This window comes from Toxorhynchites rutilus, chromosome 3 (genome assembly GCF_029784135.1).
Source record: "Toxorhynchites rutilus septentrionalis strain SRP chromosome 3, ASM2978413v1, whole genome shotgun sequence".
In the NCBI taxonomy this organism is placed as follows: domain Eukaryota; kingdom Metazoa; phylum Arthropoda; class Insecta; order Diptera; family Culicidae; genus Toxorhynchites; species Toxorhynchites rutilus.
The window spans coordinates 151,339,882-151,358,811 of NC_073746.1; the positions used below are offsets into that span (position 1 = coordinate 151,339,882).

Here is an 18,930-nt window from a genome sequence, read left to right on the forward strand (position 1 = left end):
AAACAAATAATGCACTAAACTATAACTAAAGTTAAACATGATAAAAAGCGGCACATAAACATAGATTGAGCCTGCCACCCTAGACGGCCAGCTACAAACCAATCGACTCAATGAATTTAAATTCAAAAAAGGATTAGTATTGAATTTGGATTGCTCACTTTGGGATAGAACAAAATCATACCATTGAGACAAACTGTGTACAAACTTTATGTTCGTTTTCAATTCAAGGAAATAATAATTCTCACATGCTTATAAAACAGCATTTATTTTTTTGTAATGCATGCTCATGATGAGGAAAAATATTGAGCGTCGGATTAGTTCAAATATTCGAACGAGCTCGAACGGAAATCGAAATAGTGACAATCTGCTCTTGAAACCAGCCTATCAGTCAATAGCATGAAAAATAATAATAAATTCATCTGCCATCGAACATCTGCTGCGTGTTTCCAATTGAAATATTGGGAAATATTTTCAGGCAAAATCTAATTGCAGATACGTAGGAAGAAATAAAAAACGGAACAGGTTTATCCCAAGAGAATATCACTGATGCGTGACGACAGAAAATTGCGTTTTGGTCAAACAAACGCACTTTCTGAATATTATATAACGAGCGTCTGGATTTAAAGTTGGACTGACAGACTCGGGTTCAACAAAACGACATCTGTATTGAATGAAATCAGATGTTGCAGCAAGCATCAATTACTGATAGGTTTGTACTTCTTTCGATTTTCAATGCGTTGTAACTATTTAACATTTAAAATTGATTATAAATATAAAAAAGCACTGTTACTTTGCGTAATATTACAATACTGATCATCGCAGGCAAGCTAACGTCATCTATCCTTTTGTTCATTGCTATCCAGAACTATCGCTGAAAATTTAAAACTACTAAGTCCAAGCGTTTCATGAATCTGAAAAGATTATCTAAAGACTAGCCCACCCACCAATGGACTATACTGCGATTGGCTGCGCATGTCCATACTGTGGGTACTTCCGCCTATAAAAGCCTTCCAGACAATCCGATGTTCTCCAGTGAACACCAAAGCGCATCAGATATCGCCCAAAATATAGATCGACCATCGACACCATGGTTGGCTTCACGTGTTAACGGGGTGAAGTTTAACATTCAGTTTCCGTTACTATTCAGTTACAATAAATTAGACAAAGATGACGAATTGGCTGAATTTAACAGCCCTCATCTTGGTGGCAACAATGGTATGCGGACGAGAAGCCTGGCAGAAACCGGGATGCCACAAAGTTGGTCAGTGAAATGGGCCTCTTCGTGATCATCAAGTGAATAAAATGTGCTTTTTTGAAATTTCTATTAGGTCACACCCGAAAGATTAGCATTCCGGATTGCGTCGAGTTCTCCATCACGACCAATGCTTGTCGAGGATTTTGTGAATCGTTTGCGGTACCTTCTGCACCGTTTGCCGTCGGTGCACATAGACCCAGCCAACCGGTGACATCCGTTGGACAGTGCTGCAACATTATGGATACCGAGGACGTTTTGGTGCGCGTTCTTTGTGTGAACGGCATTCGCAACCTGACGTTCAAGTCCGCAACAAACTGTTCGTGTTACCATTGCAAAAAGGATTAGATGCGGTGCCATGTTTGTAGACAGTGACATACATTTATTCAATATCTCAATGTAAAATTAATTCTACTTTTACCTCTGAGCCACCCTTGTGCATATATGTGAATATGTATATTACTGTACAAAAGCAGATGAAATAAAACGTATATTTTGACAAACAATAATGCTAATAGTTTTCAGTTATGATGAAAATGTTCTGCTCAACTGAAAAATCATCTCGGCATCGTGCAGATCGATTCTATTTGTCTTCTAAAACGCGTCGTTTATTCAGTCCTATGTGATTGGAGTGAATGTGTGAATGAATTGTTTTGTTTTCGATGTGATGTTTATAATAGTCGAGCTACTATCGTTCTACAAAAAGCAGATGAAATAGAACGTATATTTTGACAAAGAAATATTTCTACTAGATTGAAAATTGAAAATTTCAAAGACTAATTTTTTAAGTGAACCGCTGCTTCGTGTTGAAAAACAACTCCTCTTATAGCAAGTCACACAACGCAGAACGCAATCATCAAATACCGTAAAAATAAATTCTTCTCCGTACGGAAGAAGAATGGGACGCATAATAAGATACATAAAAAAGACCTCACGACTGATTCACCAATCACACCGATCGCATTATCGTCATTGAATGGTACGATACTATCAATCAAACGAAACTTATCCCATGCTGTCTCATTTCGTCTCGTGCATCGCACCTGCCATTTTTTTAACTTAACAGTTACAAAACGAGAGAGCTCAGTACACTTATTGGAATCTTGTCTTGTTAGTTTTTATACCTTACAATACCTAATGTCAACAAAGTTATGTGAATCCAGTGAATGCAAATTGTACTCTTTCGGTCGAGCCAAAATGGTTGCATCATCGAATCTCTCTGATAATGCCAAGTGTTGGTACCTAATAGAAACGCCTCTTCGACTCCAGTCAATCGAATCTACTAAACACTTCAGTATTGAAAATACCTTTTTTGTGGCATTTAAGGAAAGATGCGTCATTAGAGCGAGCGAAATGCAGCAGGGTCCATACTGTGTACTGACAGAGTGGTTAGTTTCGCGCGAGCATTCAAACGAACCATACGGGGTTTTCAATTATTTATTGAATTCATAGGATCATAGGATGGCTTTTCCAAAGGATCCACTCCATGAAATTTCACTTGTAATTTTAGACCTGGTGAAAGTGATATGGTTCGGGGTACCTATATTAATCACCGCAATCGTTCGGACAATTATTCCACGGAAATTCAAAAGTATCTCCGGCCAAAAAGTGTTGGTAATGATTAGCGATGTATACTTTTGAGACCCGGATACAGCATTCAATCAACTTATTCGCAGATCACTGGCGGAGGTAACGGTCTGGGAAGGGCATTAGCACTGGAAATCGCTGACAGAGGAACCAATGTCACTATTATTGTTGCTGATGTAGATGATGCGGCAGCGAAACTGACGTGTGAGGAACTGAGGCGCAAACAAGTTTCAGCCTATGCGTATCGAGTGGATGTGTCGTCATACGAACAGGTGGAAACGATGGCCGCCGATGTTCATAAAAACATTGGACCGGTTGATATTGTGATCAATAATGCCGCCTTGGTTTATTTTGATTTCCTGCAAAACACAACGGCCAATTTGGCGAACAGAATTATTGACATCAACGTGAAATCTCACATATGGGTAAGTGCTGAACTGGACTGTTTTCCATTACCAAGAATTATCGCGTTCGAACTAAATGCAATATGATTAACTATTCACAAAATGAAACAATCATTGATGTTGAATCTTGAGCGTGTACTTCAAATGTGTGTGGTTGTATCGATCCATTATATTTGGTCAATCTATATGGAGCTTAAGTATTGAGCTACTTGAGTCCAATATTCTTTTTGTGACCGTTATACTCAACCATTTCAACACACAATGTCCAGGAAGACTTTTAGAGCTCAGGCAAGCAAACTTAACAAACATATGCTCTTTCAAATGCCGCCAAAAAAATTCAAATAAACATTTTATATGTTTGCCCCAGAAAGAACGTCAAACAAATGAAGAGGGCGTATTTTTGGGGAACAAATATCAATAACTTTGAGGAGAGTTGAGATATTAACAAGTTTTGCATCGCAAAATATTTGTCTCAGTAAGCCCTGAAAGTCTTATAAAGACAGTTTGCATGTGAAAGTTGGAGCAAAGAACCTTTTTTTTATAGTGACCCTAACGCAACTTAGAAAAAAAGCGCTATATCGGTTATTTTAAAAATATATAAAAAAAAACTTTGTTGTACAAAGTTGCTTAATACTTATGACAGACATACAGCTGTACTAGCGTTGTACTTCGAAAATTGTATGTCTGTCACCATGCACAGCGCTAGAACCATGCAAGCAACTCGGTACAATCGCTGTACCTGTACCGACCTATTTTACCGCTGTACATGGCTACAGTTGTACTGTGCGCAGCGCCATAGACAGTTAGTGGTGGGTAGCATGATCAAATCGAATCAAAACACTAGGTAAACATTCTTTCCATTGACTTTCTCTTGACTTAATAACTCAGACTGGAAACTTGCTTGTTGTGTTTCATAGTTTAGACGCTAAATAAAAACCTTTTTCATTAAAATATGTGGTGAAAATTAGAAAAATTCTCATTGTCAGTTTGACATACAGTACAATGTACAACCAAAGTACGTCTGTCATGGTACCTGTACAACGCTGTACTCTTACAACGCAAGTACAGCTGTATGTCTGTCCCTGGTATAAAATAGCTAAAGCTACAATATTGTTGAACATTGTTTACCTCTATCTATAAAGAAAGGAAAGTTAGATTTTCTATTTCATCGAAAATTTTGGTCACCCCATTTTCGACAACATGAAAATAAACGCTCTATCATATGTAGGGGAAGACGGGGTAAGACGCCCACCCTAAGCATAGAGTACAATTAAACACAATGCATACAAAATTGAGGCATTTCATTATGTCAGCATCGATCTTTAGGATGTTTTCTGCAATCACGTTGACTTCCAAAAGTTTTTCTTTTTATTTCATAATGTTATATGATAAATTAAAAATGGTATGAAAAAGGTCTAAAAAAAAGGCGTCATGACGGGTCAAGTTGGCCACCACTAAGGGTGATATGGCCACATGAAATGACTCGTGAATCTAGGCGTATAGAGGATTAGTTTACCCGGCAAAATTGCGCTACATATCAAGGTCGTTTTATTTTAGATCAAGCGTGACAAGGATGGGAGGTGTTATTTCTTCTGAATTACCTATAACGTTCTTAATGTGCAACCCTTGTAGAATTATCATAATTAAAAATTATTATATTTGTTATCTGAAAAAACATCAAACTTATCATGAATGCGCTTTGAGTTATTCAACCAACAATACAAGTGGAGTGATGCTCTAATTCAATTAGTCAGGCGCGTTCAAATGTGCGTTTATGGCAAATCACATTCCTTACAATAGTGGCCACCTTGCCCCCGCTATGAGTCAAGCAAAAATGTTTCAATAATTCTATGAAATGCTTTAAAAACATACCGTTTTATATACAAATACACCTAACAGGTCTGTCTGTTTACTATTGCAACATTGGTTTCACAGGACATGTCCATATTCACCACTGAAACACTAAATTTCTTGCTAGAAAAAAAAAACAAATCGGTGCTCGTCGCCATCTGAAAAGTTTATTTTTATTGTTCATCATGACGTTTCACCTATACACACGCAAAAATGGTATTGAGTGATGGTGATTGAGTGTAATGCAATAAACCAATCTAGAGAATGGCCATCTTATCCCGGGTGGCCGTCTTCCCCCGTCCTCCTAACAACTTTGTTGAAGACAGTTTTTGTCTAGAGAGTATCAGTCGCGCTCTAAAAGCTAATTTCCACTTACATGCACTTCCTGAACCAGTGTGTAACGGGACGTAACAAAGTTTTGATTGGTTATGAAAATGTGACCCGAAATACATTCACCCGAATCAAGAAGGAATCTGTACTTGATTGTGCTCTTGACAAATAATATGACGTTGATGAACGTAAGAGTATTCCTTCGGAGGCAGTTGATATGATCATTGTTGGGTTATAAATAGCATAACATTCCGATGTTTTTTTCTTGTTGCAAGGAGAGCTTCCCATTAGCTTTTAACCCTCCTATACTCGCGTGCAAAATTATAACACGTATACTCGCGCACGGTGTCACAGACCGAAAATTGAACTTCTCTGTAATGTTTCCATTGTGTATTTTTCAGGCTTTATTTTCATTTATTTGAAGAAGAGGGTATGATTAAATAAAACAAACTCCAAAAAATATGTTTTCTTCATCTTTATTATGTTTTAATAGTTATCTAATTCAGCCTCCTCAAAACAGAGTAATTTTTGATACTCCAACACAAATAACGAAATTCGAATTTTTCACTGTTATTAATTAAAAGTAAGCAACTGAATATATTTCATGGAAGTGTAAAGAGCTACAAAACAACATGAAAACGTATTAATCGATTGTGGTTTCATTGGAGTAAGAATCAAAACATAGCATAACTGCATGCTCGAAACAAACATATTTTTTTACATTTCATGCAGTTGTTGCGTATTTTTCGGGTCTTTTATCGAAGAGAAGGATGTAAAACGACTTTCTAGACAATTACCAGATGATAAAGGTTCTGGAATATAAAGTTTGCATATTTCTAATATTCTTTGTCTCTGTATTCCTGGAAAACTAGAAATTAATGCCTTTTTTAGATGACATAAAAGGATTTCTAGGAACTTCCTTTTCTTCTTCTTGTTTTCTTGACGATATTGTCCATTATAAAAAAATATCCCCGAAACTGTAACTGTTAAAAATTACCATAAGCCACCGATTAGTTTATAGTTTACTGTTTATATTTTGCTTTTGAACGTATGAATCTAACGACGAATATATCGACGAATGGTTATTATATGGATCCGTTCAATCCAGTTACAAAAGGGACTGAAATCAAATAAGAATAGTCCGGTAATGATCTTATGCATTATATGCAATAAATATTCCACGCCACTAACATTTCATTCAACAATATTCTAGAATACGAAAAAAGGCACTTGTCCAAAAAAGTTACTCCTATACTGGCGTCGGTGTGTCAGACCGAAAGTGTTAAAAAAGTGGCACACGTCCCCTTTGTACCAACACATGCGATACGCTAAACGATGACGAACGACGAACGACGAACAACGAAGCTAGAGAGAATCGCAAAGTCGTAGTGTTGATATTTTTGAGAAATGAACGAATTATTGATTTCTCGGTCTGACAGACCAATGCGCGAGTATAGGAGTGTTAAGCAAAGCTTACATGATGATTGTTGCGTGGACGTTGTTATTCTATAACAGGGGTGGGCAAACTTTTAGACATTACGGATGACCAATCGTTCAAATCTTAAGGGTCCCTTACACGATAAATAATAGTGACACTACTTCGTCAGAATGACAATAACAATGATCGTGTAAAATTGAAAAAATTGATATGACGGGCAATAATGATGCATATCCGGATTTTCTGATCTCGCTCCATCATTTCTCTAATAGGGCAGGGGCACTATCATTCGTGGTGTCTAGGATACTGTGCGACATCTTGTGTTAAAATCTATGTTTGTGAGGAAATTTATTCTCTAACGGGTTAATGGGCCCAAGAGAATTTTAAATATCTAAAATTTGAATGAAAGTTATTACTTGTTGTTACTAGAATGCATAAAATACCTAGCAATGAACCTTAGCTAATTTTTTATCATTTTTCTGTAATCCCTACTAAAATTCATTATTATAAAATAAAATTATACCCAGATATTATTTTAGTTTAAGGTTTTTTTACCATATGCGGAAAACCAGTTACTACATAGAGCAACATATTTGATGGGAAGAAAATGATTTTCATTTATATTATTTGATTTTAAAAGTTTGCCCATTCCACCTGAAAATCCGTTACAATTTTCGCTTCAAAACGATGAAGCACGAAGCATAAAATGCTAATTCGCGATGGTTACTATACAGTGTCGACATCTATTGTCCAAAGACGGGGGTGAAAAAAACGGGTAAGATACGGTGTCGACATCTACGAAAGTATTAAATGGTAATGAATAAAGCATAAACTATTAAGATTATTATGATAAAATACAGTTTCGAATTGTTAATAGATCAATGAAAAGCATTTCAAAATGGTTTATTGAATGCTCATAACAAATTATTCTGTACATTCTTCATCCATTACTGAAAACCATTATAAGAACAGATCAAATTGCTGAACTTATAATTAAAAATCATTATTAGAAACAAGTTTCGTTTAAGATTTTTTCATTGTTTGCAGAAAACCTTCCAAGTTATTGATGGGGATGTTTATTTGACACAATAAATTTAATTTTCATTTCGAAAATGTGTTGTTTTCTCTTACGACTATGAAGGCTAGAGTTGCTGCATTCCTTCAAGCGATAAGAATGATCGTGTAGGGTTGAAAAATAATGATAATGCGGAATGGAATGATTATTGCTACTATTGTCATTACTGATAATGTCAATGCTACTGATCGTGTAAGGGCCGCTTTGGGTTGCGGTCTATCAACGTTGACTCTATCAAAAAGTCATTAGGGAATGAATGTAGTACATACGATAAAACAAAGTTTAGGTCTCCTGTATTCGCGTGTAAAATCATAATTCATATATTCAGGCCCGATGTTACAAAGTGTGCGTGTCTCTGTAATTTTGCTATTGTGTATTTTGACGTAGGACTACGTCTTTGATTTCTATTCAGAGGGATCACTCTACGCAATTGAAAATGAGGCATGCAATGATTCATTCAGGGAATTCAAACGTATATTGCGCAAAATCGTTATTGCGATATGTGTTATGTAGTGTACCATTAGACATGAAATTTATCCAGCAATGCAAGAATGGTTATGTTATTTCGATTTTACTAGCCACTCGTTTTGTGTTCCCGTGGCTGAGCGGTTAGCTTCACACCCAACATGCCGGTTCGGGTTCGATTCCGTATTCTAGAGCTTGCCACTCAGAATGCATTCAAGGCGTGTAATTTGGCATAGAAATCTCAACTAAGTAGGGAAAAGTGGCCCTGATCCGACCCTCTAAATTGCGATTCATCACATAAAATTCTCTTTTTTGTCAACTTCGGCATTGGAATGAATACTATAACCCTTAAACTATGTTTAACACCGGTCGGTGTGGTTCATGAGTGTTAAAAAAGGGGAAAACAGGCCAATTCGGAAGTCTCATTTTCCGACACTTTCAAAAATTATGGTCCTAAACCGACCTCCCCATGGTCCTGAACCGGCCTTCGATTTTTTGCATCGATTCTACTCCGGAAATAACATAAACCCCTAATTATATAGGTCATGGATGGATAGTAAGCGGAAAAAGAATATAATTTTGTTTTGACTTCCGGTTTGGTGATAATGGCTCTAAATGACCAACAATGATGGATACCCCCTACGATATGGGTATTGGGTGGAAGAAACCAAAGATGGTGGCTTCCGGTTAGTTGAAAACGGTACTAATAGACGAGAAATGAAGTTGGAGGAGTCGAGTTAGACAAGTGTTAAAGCGAAACAAAAAATGTTTTAGAGCGGAATAAGGTTAGGAAAGAACACATGCACAAACGGAAACAAATGCTACGACAATGCCTAACGCTCACCGTTCAACGGGCAACACGCAAACACAACCGCCCACTTCTTCTTCTTCTTCTTCAATGGCACTAACGTTCCTAGAGGAACTTCGCCGTCTCAACGTAGTATTACTTGCGTCATTTTTTATTAGTACTTAGTTGAGATTTCTATGCCAAATAACACGCCTTGAATGCATTCTGGGTGGCAAGCTCTAGAATACGCGTGATCACAGTGCAAGTCGAAGGAAATTTCTTTGACGAAAAATTCCCCCTACCAGAACGGGAATCGAACCCGAACACCCGGCATGTTAATTATGACGCTAACCACTCGGCCACGGGAGCACCACAACCACACACAACCGCCCACACAAATAGCAAAAACAAACGGTTGATTTGAGACCACCCTGACTTTTTTCAATTAACTGCATGCCTTGTACTACAGGTAACAGATAAATTAAATTCATATAGCTTGTTTTAAAGAGCAGACCAAAGGCAATCGAAATTGCCTAGTTTTGTAATTTTTCGACATCTACAAGAATATTTAACTAATTTTCCGTACAAGTCGAAAATCTAGCTTTTCTCTTTTTTAAGCATTGAAAATACAAAACGCAAGAATAAAGGGAACTGGAAATAGACGCTGACAACCAAATTGTCAGCGTAGTGACCAGGGATGCCAGGTGATTTTTTCATGTCTTCACATGGTTCGTAAAAATGTCTTCAAATGTCTTCACATGGTACGAAAAAATGTCTTCAAATGACTTCACAGTCATATCGAAAAAAAAACTAAAATTCATAGCTTACATTTGCACAAAGTTTGATAGCTTATTCAATGTATATATTAATTGGCATCGTTATATAGCGCATTTCACTAAACTTGCCTTGAGGTTTTGAAGTTTATTTCAATAAATGTGAACAAAGAATATATTTCACAACTGCGAACTAATTTTCAAGAGTTTAGAAATGATATTTAGCCCGATATACCGTTGATTGAGTGAATATCGCCCTGGTTTTTCCACAAAAACGGAACTGTGATAACTCAATTTGTTTATTTCAGCTTTGAAGTTTTGGTTGTAGCTTAAACCATATCCATAAAACTGGTTATTGAAACGGTGTGTAATCGGAATACCTTCGATTTGAGAAGTGGTCGTTTGGTAGATCTAGGTTAATCTATTGTATAATATAGGTCCAAATAAATGAAAATACAATGTCACAATCATTCAAATTTTCTAGTGCAAATGAACTAATGTCTTCTAGAGACATTAGAGATCCCTCGTTGTTGAATTCATTCTATATACTTGTGGATTTTCTGCTTGGGAAAGTTTGAAAAAAGCGAGTGAATGACTCCGTGACTAGCTTTGCGCAGTGGCGATATCATAACCATTGAGGTTTATCCGAGGTGTGATTACTGCTAGTTGAACACTAAAAAAACCCGAGGCAAAAGTCTCTGTTGATTACTAAGAACCAAAGTAAACAAGTGACACTGATAAAATAAAGCGATCGAATGACACTGATACAAAAGTCCTTCTTCTTTTGACGATCTTTCCGGTCAATAGTTAGAAATTTATAAAAATAATATCTCTCAAAAATTCACATACGCTATCATACTGAAATGTTTTCACATATTTCATAATGTCTTCAAAATGTCTGCACAAAATCAAATGTCTTCACAGTAAGTCAAATGTATTCAAGATGAAGGCATGTCTTCAAACCAGGTATCCCTGGTAGTGACACCTTTCATGTGATACTACTATTCTCCCTAAAGATTTGATGAGAGCCTGGCTCAAAAGGTTAGACGATGATAGAGATTTTATTAGATTGATGTTCAGGTTGTTGTCATTGATTGATTGGTGCTTAATTTACATGCAAGGAAAAAAGAAAGATTTCGATTGCTGATAACTCGAACATTTCTTCATAGACCGGAAAGATGCTTGCATCAGTTGATAGGAAATATTCCTACGCATCTATCACAATAATTAAAATGTTATTTTTCATTAGATAAAAAAAACTGAATAACTGGAAAATGCCAAGCGTTATTTAAACGCTCTAACTGTCACGTTTCGATTGGCCTGATTTACGGTTTCCCCAACACAGACTTCAAAACCAAGTAGGCTGGGGAAATCAACCTTGCAAATACATGCAGGTAGGAGGATTTTTTGTTCCTAGCGAAATGTGTTCCCTAACACAGACTTCTAAACCAATGAGGCTGGGGAAATCTACTTTGCATATACATGCGAGCGGGAGTACTTTTGTACTCGCTTGCCTTTGTACAGACCAGGATATGTTTTCCTAACACGTACTTTTAAACTAAGGAGCCTAAGAAAAACGTCATTTCAGAACCTGGAGGCTAATTAACTTTCAAGTTTAAAGTCTCTATAGTACATAAAGTAGAAGTTGAAGTTTTAGATTCATGCGAGCCGGGGGTACTTTGTGCTCTCCGGAATGTGTTCCTAACAAGGACTACAAAAGCGGTACAACGTTTTGATTCGGTTATTCAAGACTACATTGGAAGATATGCCTTCATATGTTCTGCTCACTAAATTTCAGCGCATACCGTTTGATGATTAGGTAAAATTTACTTGTAATGAAGAACATAATCTATAACAATGCATGAGTATGTGTTACATGACATTTGTTCAAATTCTTTACTTACGAAGCAAATTTGTTGAATTCAATTGATTCAATCAACAATTTAATCGATACAAACGAATGATTACTAAGTCAACGGTAATCCCAAGTCAAACTTGTGGTTATATCATAGAAACAATTTATTACTCATTACTTCATTACTGTTGTTCTATTCATGACTATATTTCTTGAAAGAAATCAGCACAATTAATTCACATTACTTATCATAATTTTAAAATAAAAATAACAATACTTCATTACAAGCACTCCTGGCGATGTTATCTCCAAAAATTTAGTTTTTATTGATTTCCGAAATCTTATGCCAGATGTTTTCTGCATTTTCAATTGGCCATTTAAAAAATTATATGCCTGGAGAAAACATTGTTCAAGTTTTTTCTAGTAGGCTTGAATTACTCAAAAATACGCTAGTTTTTGAAAATGAATGGAGTTTAATATTTGAAATGGCGGGTTTGGTGTAGCATTGGGTTTTGGATGGCCCGATGGCCCCAGAACTTGTTCCGACCATATCTCCGGAGCCCGTTGACCGATTTCGATAGAACTTTGAAGGGTTCATTCCAATGAATCTTGTCACGTACACTTCGGTTCAGCAGTGTCCGAAGAAACTTAGTCGCAACAGTGGTTGTCTGATCAGGAAATAAAATAAGGAAAAAAACTTTTTAAGTTAAACGGTTCATTGCGATTAAGGGGTTATTCTAGTGTAGAGACACGAATTTCGGACGTTTTTTCGAGTTCCATAATAATAAAACAGAGAATATTTCTACTATCCATTATATCATCATTTGTTCATCTATCTTTTAACAATAAAACAAAAATTGAATAAAGAAGAAATATTCATACCCAGAATAGTTACGAGCTGATGAAGTAAGAGGGTTCAAAAAAAGTTGGGCCATGACGTACACGATTCCAGCCCTGCTGATTATCTGAAACAAAAAAATCGAACAGATTCTGAATCAGTGAAGATGCCGTTATCGCATGAACCTCGGACAAGTCAATAACATCTTATTTGACAAAATGGCGGCCGTTTGAAAAACAAAATGCGATTTAAAACGTTTTTTCTTACGTAAAATTATAGTAAAATTTGAAAAATATCAGTTTTTAGAGATTTATGCGATAGGGAAATTACTGCATATTGTATCCATATAAATTCGACACGAATCGGTTCAGTACAACTTGAAATATCGTGTACGCCAGTTTGAAAAAAACTAATTTTGAGAAAAACGCGTTTGAGGTTCATTGTTATGGCCGTACCAGGTTAGATATCGCATAACTAAAATGGCTCTAACTTGGTAAATGATAGGATTTTCGATATGTTCTTTCTAGGGTATATTCTTAAATGCCTAAACTACAGAAATATGAAGGATTTTTTTTTCAAATTTCTAGAATAGAATACTCCCTTAAACATAATAATAAAACAGATAATGTACCAAAAGCTAAAAAATAATTAGGCAATTAGCAGTTAGCACACCCCTTCTTTCATTAATCTATGGCATTGTTAAGACCAAAATAAAATCGTGGAACGTATGATGAAATCACTAGCTATGGATCCCGATTTTCCAATCTCTAGTCCGTGTTCTTTGCTTGGGTCTAGTTCGATTGTCCGGTCTCGAAATTCTATTTGAATTGTCCTGCGCGTTTAATTTTAATCGGCGTCTCACTCTTGAATCAACGGAATATGTAAAATGTCACCATGCAATCAAATTATCAGCATCGTGCTATTTTTTTCCCGAAAATTCGGTAGGCAGAGTCATTTCTGATATCCAATGGGAAGGGTTGGCTGTGTCATGACGAAAAAACTCATCATTATAATATCAAATAATTTTCAGATACAATTCTCGTTAAATTTTTTTCAACTACTTGCAAACAACATGTTTCTCCGTTACATGGAATAAATGTTTTATACAGAAAATATGTTAGAATCAAGACAGCCCTAAATCCGTAAATTCCTTCCTCGAATTCTGCTTTTATCAAACACATCCGGCGATCCTTTTTTTGGTATAGATAGAAGAAGATATAGGAGTGCGTTTCATCACATTAAAACCCATTTCCAGTTTCGAACAAAGATCAATTTCGCTAGCACATCAAATGGACTAACAGCCATTGTCACCATGTAATTGTAGAACATATGGGAATTTTTTGAATTTTCCCCTTTTTCCTTCAGAGTTTTCCCAAAATTTTCAATTGTCATGTTTGGTTGGAATAGGGAGGGGTGTCTTACCAGCGGTGTCTCACCATTATAGAAACATTTCTCATACCCAAAAACCCTCACATCCCAAATTGTGCTTGATTAGTTTTCGAGTTATGCAGAAGTTTGTGAATCGTTTGTATGGCAGCCCCCCCTTAGAGAGGGGGAGGAGTGTATTCACCATAGAAACGTTTCGTGCCCTGTAAAACCTTCACATGCCAAATTTGGCTCCATTTGCTTGATTAGTTTTCGAGTTATGCAGAAATTTGTGTTTCCTTTGTATGACAGCTCACCCTTAGAGAGCGGGAAGAGTGTCTAACCATCATAGGAACATTTATTGTACCCCCTTAAACCTCAATATGTCCAATATGAATAATGCAAAAATTTGTGTTTCATTCGTATGGCAGCCCCCTCTTAGAGAGGGGGTGGAGAGGCTAACCATCATAGAGACATTTATTTTATCCTAAACCCTCCATATGCCCAATTTGGTTCCAGTTGCTTGATTAGTTCTTGAGTTATGCAGAAAAATTAGTGTTTCATTTCTATGGCAGACCCCTCCTCCCTCTTTAGAAAGGTAGGAGGAGTGTTGAACCACCTTAGAAATGTTCCTTGCTCCCTAAAACCTCCACATGCCAAATGTGGTTCAGTTTCAGTCTGATCCCGAGTTATGCAGAAATTTGTGTTTCATTTGTATGACAGCCCCCCTTAGAGAGGGGGTGGAGAGTCTAGCCACCTTAGAAACATTTGTTGCACCCTAAAACCTTCAGATGCCTAATTTGGTTTCATTTGCTGGACTGATTCTCGAGTAATGCAAAAAATTGTGTTTCATTTGTTTGGCAGACCACACCCCCCCCCCGCGCCCTAGGAGAGGTAGGTTTAGAGTCTAACCACCATAGAAACATTTATTGCATTCTAAAACCTCAATTTGCCGAATTTGGTTTCATTTGCTTGAATAATTCTCAAGTAATGCAGAAATTTGTATTTCATTTGTATGGCAGTCCCCCCTTAAAGAGGGGGAAGGAGTCTAAAACTATCACGAAAACCTTTCCGGCCCCAAAAACCCCTACATACCAATTTTCATGTTGATCGGTTCAGTAGTTTCCGAGTCCATAAGAATCAGACAGACAGGCAGACAGAAATCCATTTTTATATATATAGAAAATAAAAATGCTTGATAGACATGTTCCATCAGATATGGGTAAAGGTTAGCATGATTGATGATTAACACGTTGAGCCCCATGTCGCTCCCTGAGGATTGACATTAAAATTTGCCTCAGGTTCTGACCGTGGACTTTTCGTTAGAAGACAGTCGGAACTAGAACGGCAGTGACACATACAGGAAATGATTTTTAGAATAGATCCACACGAACCAACGCGTGGCCAGACAGGAAATGAATCGCAGTCTCCCCCTCGGTCGGGCCTGAATGTGGTGATAAGGCTCACGTTGTGTCTGCAGCTGCCATATATGAACAAAACATCGTATGAATTGCCGTGGCGCTAGGATTCCTGAAACATATGCACATTAGGCCTAAAAAAATGCAAGGATATCCACAGTTTTTCCGGGGTTTTTGTACGTTCATCATCGTATATCAAACCCCTGCTTAAATTATCCCAAAAGATAGATCACAGTTTTTTCTTATCGAATAGAATAAACTGAGTCTATTTGAATCAATTTGAATGACCGAGCTAATATAAGGAACATCCAAAAGTATCCAATTCACACGAATGATTTCGCATAATTTCAAGCAATTATATTTCTATCCCTTAAATTGTTAACGGAACTTCATTGATTGATGGAATAACGTGTCCATGTTCAAACTCACTTATTCATCTAGGTACTGTTTTTTTTTTCTTTGCCATGGTCACAAGATTTCTGGCATTTAAACGTATCTTACAACCGACAACAGCAACGCCGTGCAGTACACTCGATAGTCGCGTTCAGACAGGTTGCCTGTTTCTCAAGATGATAACCTGCCAGTCACATAGCAGTTCTCAGAAAATAGTAAACGAAGCATCGAATACTGTGCACAATTTTGTTGAAATTCTTTTCGATGTGATTAAAGTGATATGCTTGGGTTTACCTATTCTTTCCGGTGCATTATATCGTAAAATCTTTCCGCGAGAATTTAAAAATGTTTCCGGTCAACTTGCGTTGGTTTGTGAATGCCTTGAGTTTCTAGTGTAAAAGTGTAACTGTCCATGTTCGTTCCCATAGATCACAGGGGGTGCTGGTGGACTGGGACGAGAGATTGCGTTGCAACTGGCGAGTAGGGGATGCAATGTTATTATCATAGATTTGAATCTCGAGGCTGCTGAGAAAACTTGCGAGGATGTCCGGCGAATGAATGTATCTGCCTACGCCTATAAAGTTGATGTGTCTTCTTTCGATGCTGTGCAAGCCTTCTCCACAACGATTTTGAGAGAAATTGGACCAATCGATATACTGGTGAACAATGCCGGTCTTATCCATTTCGATTTCCTTCAAAATAGCACTGTGGAAAATATCCACAGAATAATTGATGTAAATGTTAAATCATACATATGGGTAAGTGCGCGTCAGTTGCTGTTGTGTACAGTGTACAACATTTTCTTTATCAACGTTTATTTCTCCGAATGAAATACTAGAACTGAATTGAGCGAATTCGCGCCAACTCGTCTATGGGATTGTCATCTCCTCTCAGAATTCATTCTAACTTCATTTCCAAAACTAGTTTGATTTATTTTACTTTAATTTTTACGAATAATCAGCTAGTGATAATTTATTCAAGTCAATAATTGTAGAACTATTCTAAGTACAAAATTGTCTTTTTTGATTTTCTTTTCACAGACCACCAAGATTTTTCTTGACAAAATGATAGAACAAAAGCGGGGCCATATAGTGGCCATATCGTCTATGTCGGGCATCTATGCATTCCCGTGGGCTACCATTTATTCCACGTCCAAGTACGCTGTGAATGGCTTCATGGCCGCGCTAACGGAGCAGTTACGTTTGCAGCACTATGAAGAACACATCCGAACGACCTGTGTTTGCCCGTATTACATTGCAACTCGAAAGGACATCGTCGATTTTTTGAAGAAACCACGGTAAATGTGCGGTTGGAAAAAATCGACATCATTCTAAAATTTTGTTTCGCTTGCATGTCCACAGCTTCGATCTTCTGAACACCAAGACGACGGCGCGTATGATTGTCGATGGCATTTTGCGAAATGAGGTGAACATTGCCATTCCGCCGTTTTTCGTTCTCGGTATTAGGTTTATGCAGTAAGTACGGTTTCGGTAACTCGGACGGAGCGGATGTTCATAATTTGAATCATTTCAGACTATTCCCACTGAAAATTCAACAGCTTGTGCGGGACTACATCATACGGGAATACGACTTGAATTCTTCATGATTTAGCATCTTCAAAAACCAAATCCACTGACTGTGAAGATATTAAATGTATATATTTTTCGTTGTCCATTGTTGTCAATTGAATCGTTTATTTGAGAAACTCCATAAACGCCACTTTTATCAAAATTGACTTTTTGGCAGACTTTCAAAATTTCAGAAAAAGTTACCTCTACGAACCTCCTTAAATCGGGGTTGCAAATATTCGTTTGTTTGAGAAACCCCATAAGTCCATGTTACTAATTATCACCAAGGGCAACGCTGCGGTAGATATACAATTTCATTCAGCGCATTCATTGTAGCATGCGCTACTCAATTTCATCGGAATGTCTTCGGATTCGGATTGGACCCCGGACGTGACCCCGAAATGTAACTTACTAACGATTTGAGAGGCAAATCATCTGCCGGAAGCCCCAAGCTAAGGCGTTTCCCGTAAAAGTATCCCACTACACCGCCGTTTAGAAAACTACGAGAAACTACGCGAAAAAACTATTTTTCAATTAATGAAAATTTCATTTAATGAATATACAATATCCACATGTCTAACAACCCTATTTTGGCAGCTTCAAAAAAACAATCTTAAGTATTGATTGACTGTAAAATGTGGCATTAGCTCTGGCAATAACTGGTTAAATCTGGTAATAGCGCAAATGGTAAGCGCGTCGGCTTTCCGAGCCGAAGGTTGGAGGGTTCTAATCCCGCCACTGTTGTAAGCATTTTTCGGGTTGAAAAATCGTTCACAACCCTTGAGCAACAAACATTCCGTTGTTCTTGCCCCACAATGCATGATTGGATACTGGAAAGGCATTGTAAGCCTCAATTAAGAACTGTGGAAGGGCGCCCTCTCTTGGAGGTGCATAAAATTGAATAAAATCACTTCAGACCGATAAATACACCACAGATTTCTTGTTTGTTTGAGAAACCCCCTAAGTCCACCAACTTTGGAAACGTTAAAACGTTAAAGCCTAAACTGTCATATTGATGAAAAAGTGACTTCAAATTATATATTTTGGGTGTGCTAACCGAACCTGATAGTAACAAATAGGAGAATCAAGTCAAAATTTTGAGAAAAACAGTTATTTGTCGTTTTCTCGCAAGCGCGTCGAATGGACTTATGTGGTGCAAATGTTATTTCTCAAAAAGTTATGCCTTTTTGAGAAATAACATTTGCACCACATAAGTCCATATATATATATATATATATATATATATATATATATATATATATATATATATATATATATATATATATATATATATACAGACTGTCTGTCTGTCTGATTCTTAGGACTCGGAAACTACTGAACCGGTTTTTGGGGCCGGGGAAGGTTTTCGTGATAGTTTGCGAGGTTTTAGAGTGCAATAAATATTTCTATGGCAGATAGACTCTCCACCTCCCTCTCTAAGGGGTGGCTGCCATACAAATGAAACACAAATTTCTGCATTACCCGAGAATCAATCAAGAAAATGAAACCAAATTTGGCATGTGGAGGTTTT

At 37.1% G+C, this 18,930-nt stretch overlaps 2 protein-coding genes and 1 pseudogene across 2 annotated transcripts in view; all 3 read left to right on the plus strand.

Moving 5' to 3' along the window:
- Positions 1-1,044: 1,044 nt before the first annotated feature.
- Positions 1,045-1,746, plus strand: LOC129778573 (thyrostimulin alpha-2 subunit). Its single transcript, XM_055785543.1, has 2 exons — positions 1,045-1,261; positions 1,329-1,746. The coding sequence occupies exons 1-2, from the start codon at positions 1,168-1,170 to the stop codon at positions 1,598-1,600; spliced, it is 366 nt and encodes a 121-aa protein (XP_055641518.1). The 5' UTR covers positions 1,045-1,167; the 3' UTR covers positions 1,601-1,746.
- Positions 1,747-2,641: 895 nt separating this feature from the next.
- LOC129778289 (angiotensin-converting enzyme-like) overlaps positions 2,642-18,930 on the plus strand; it is a 47,230-nt gene continuing 30,941 nt past the window's right edge. Inside the window, exons 1-2 of the mRNA XM_055785094.1 lie at positions 2,642-2,866; positions 2,929-3,264. Of these exons, the coding sequence (XP_055641069.1) occupies positions 2,714-2,866; positions 2,929-3,264 (489 nt within the window). The 5' untranslated portion in view covers positions 2,642-2,713. The remainder of the gene's footprint in view (positions 2,867-2,928; positions 3,265-18,930) is intronic.
- Positions 10,568-10,686, plus strand: LOC129780744 (U4 spliceosomal RNA; annotated as a pseudogene).

Excerpts from the sequence above, each read along its gene's own strand:
- LOC129778573 (XM_055785543.1), top strand. The coding sequence starts at position 1,168 with ATGACGAATTGGCTGAATTTAACAGCCCTCATCTTGGTGGCAACAATG. Across the intron at positions 1,262-1,328 it reads ACCGGGATGCCACAAAGTTG|GTCACACCCGAAAGATTAGC; the intron begins GTCAGTGAAATG and ends AATTTCTATTAG.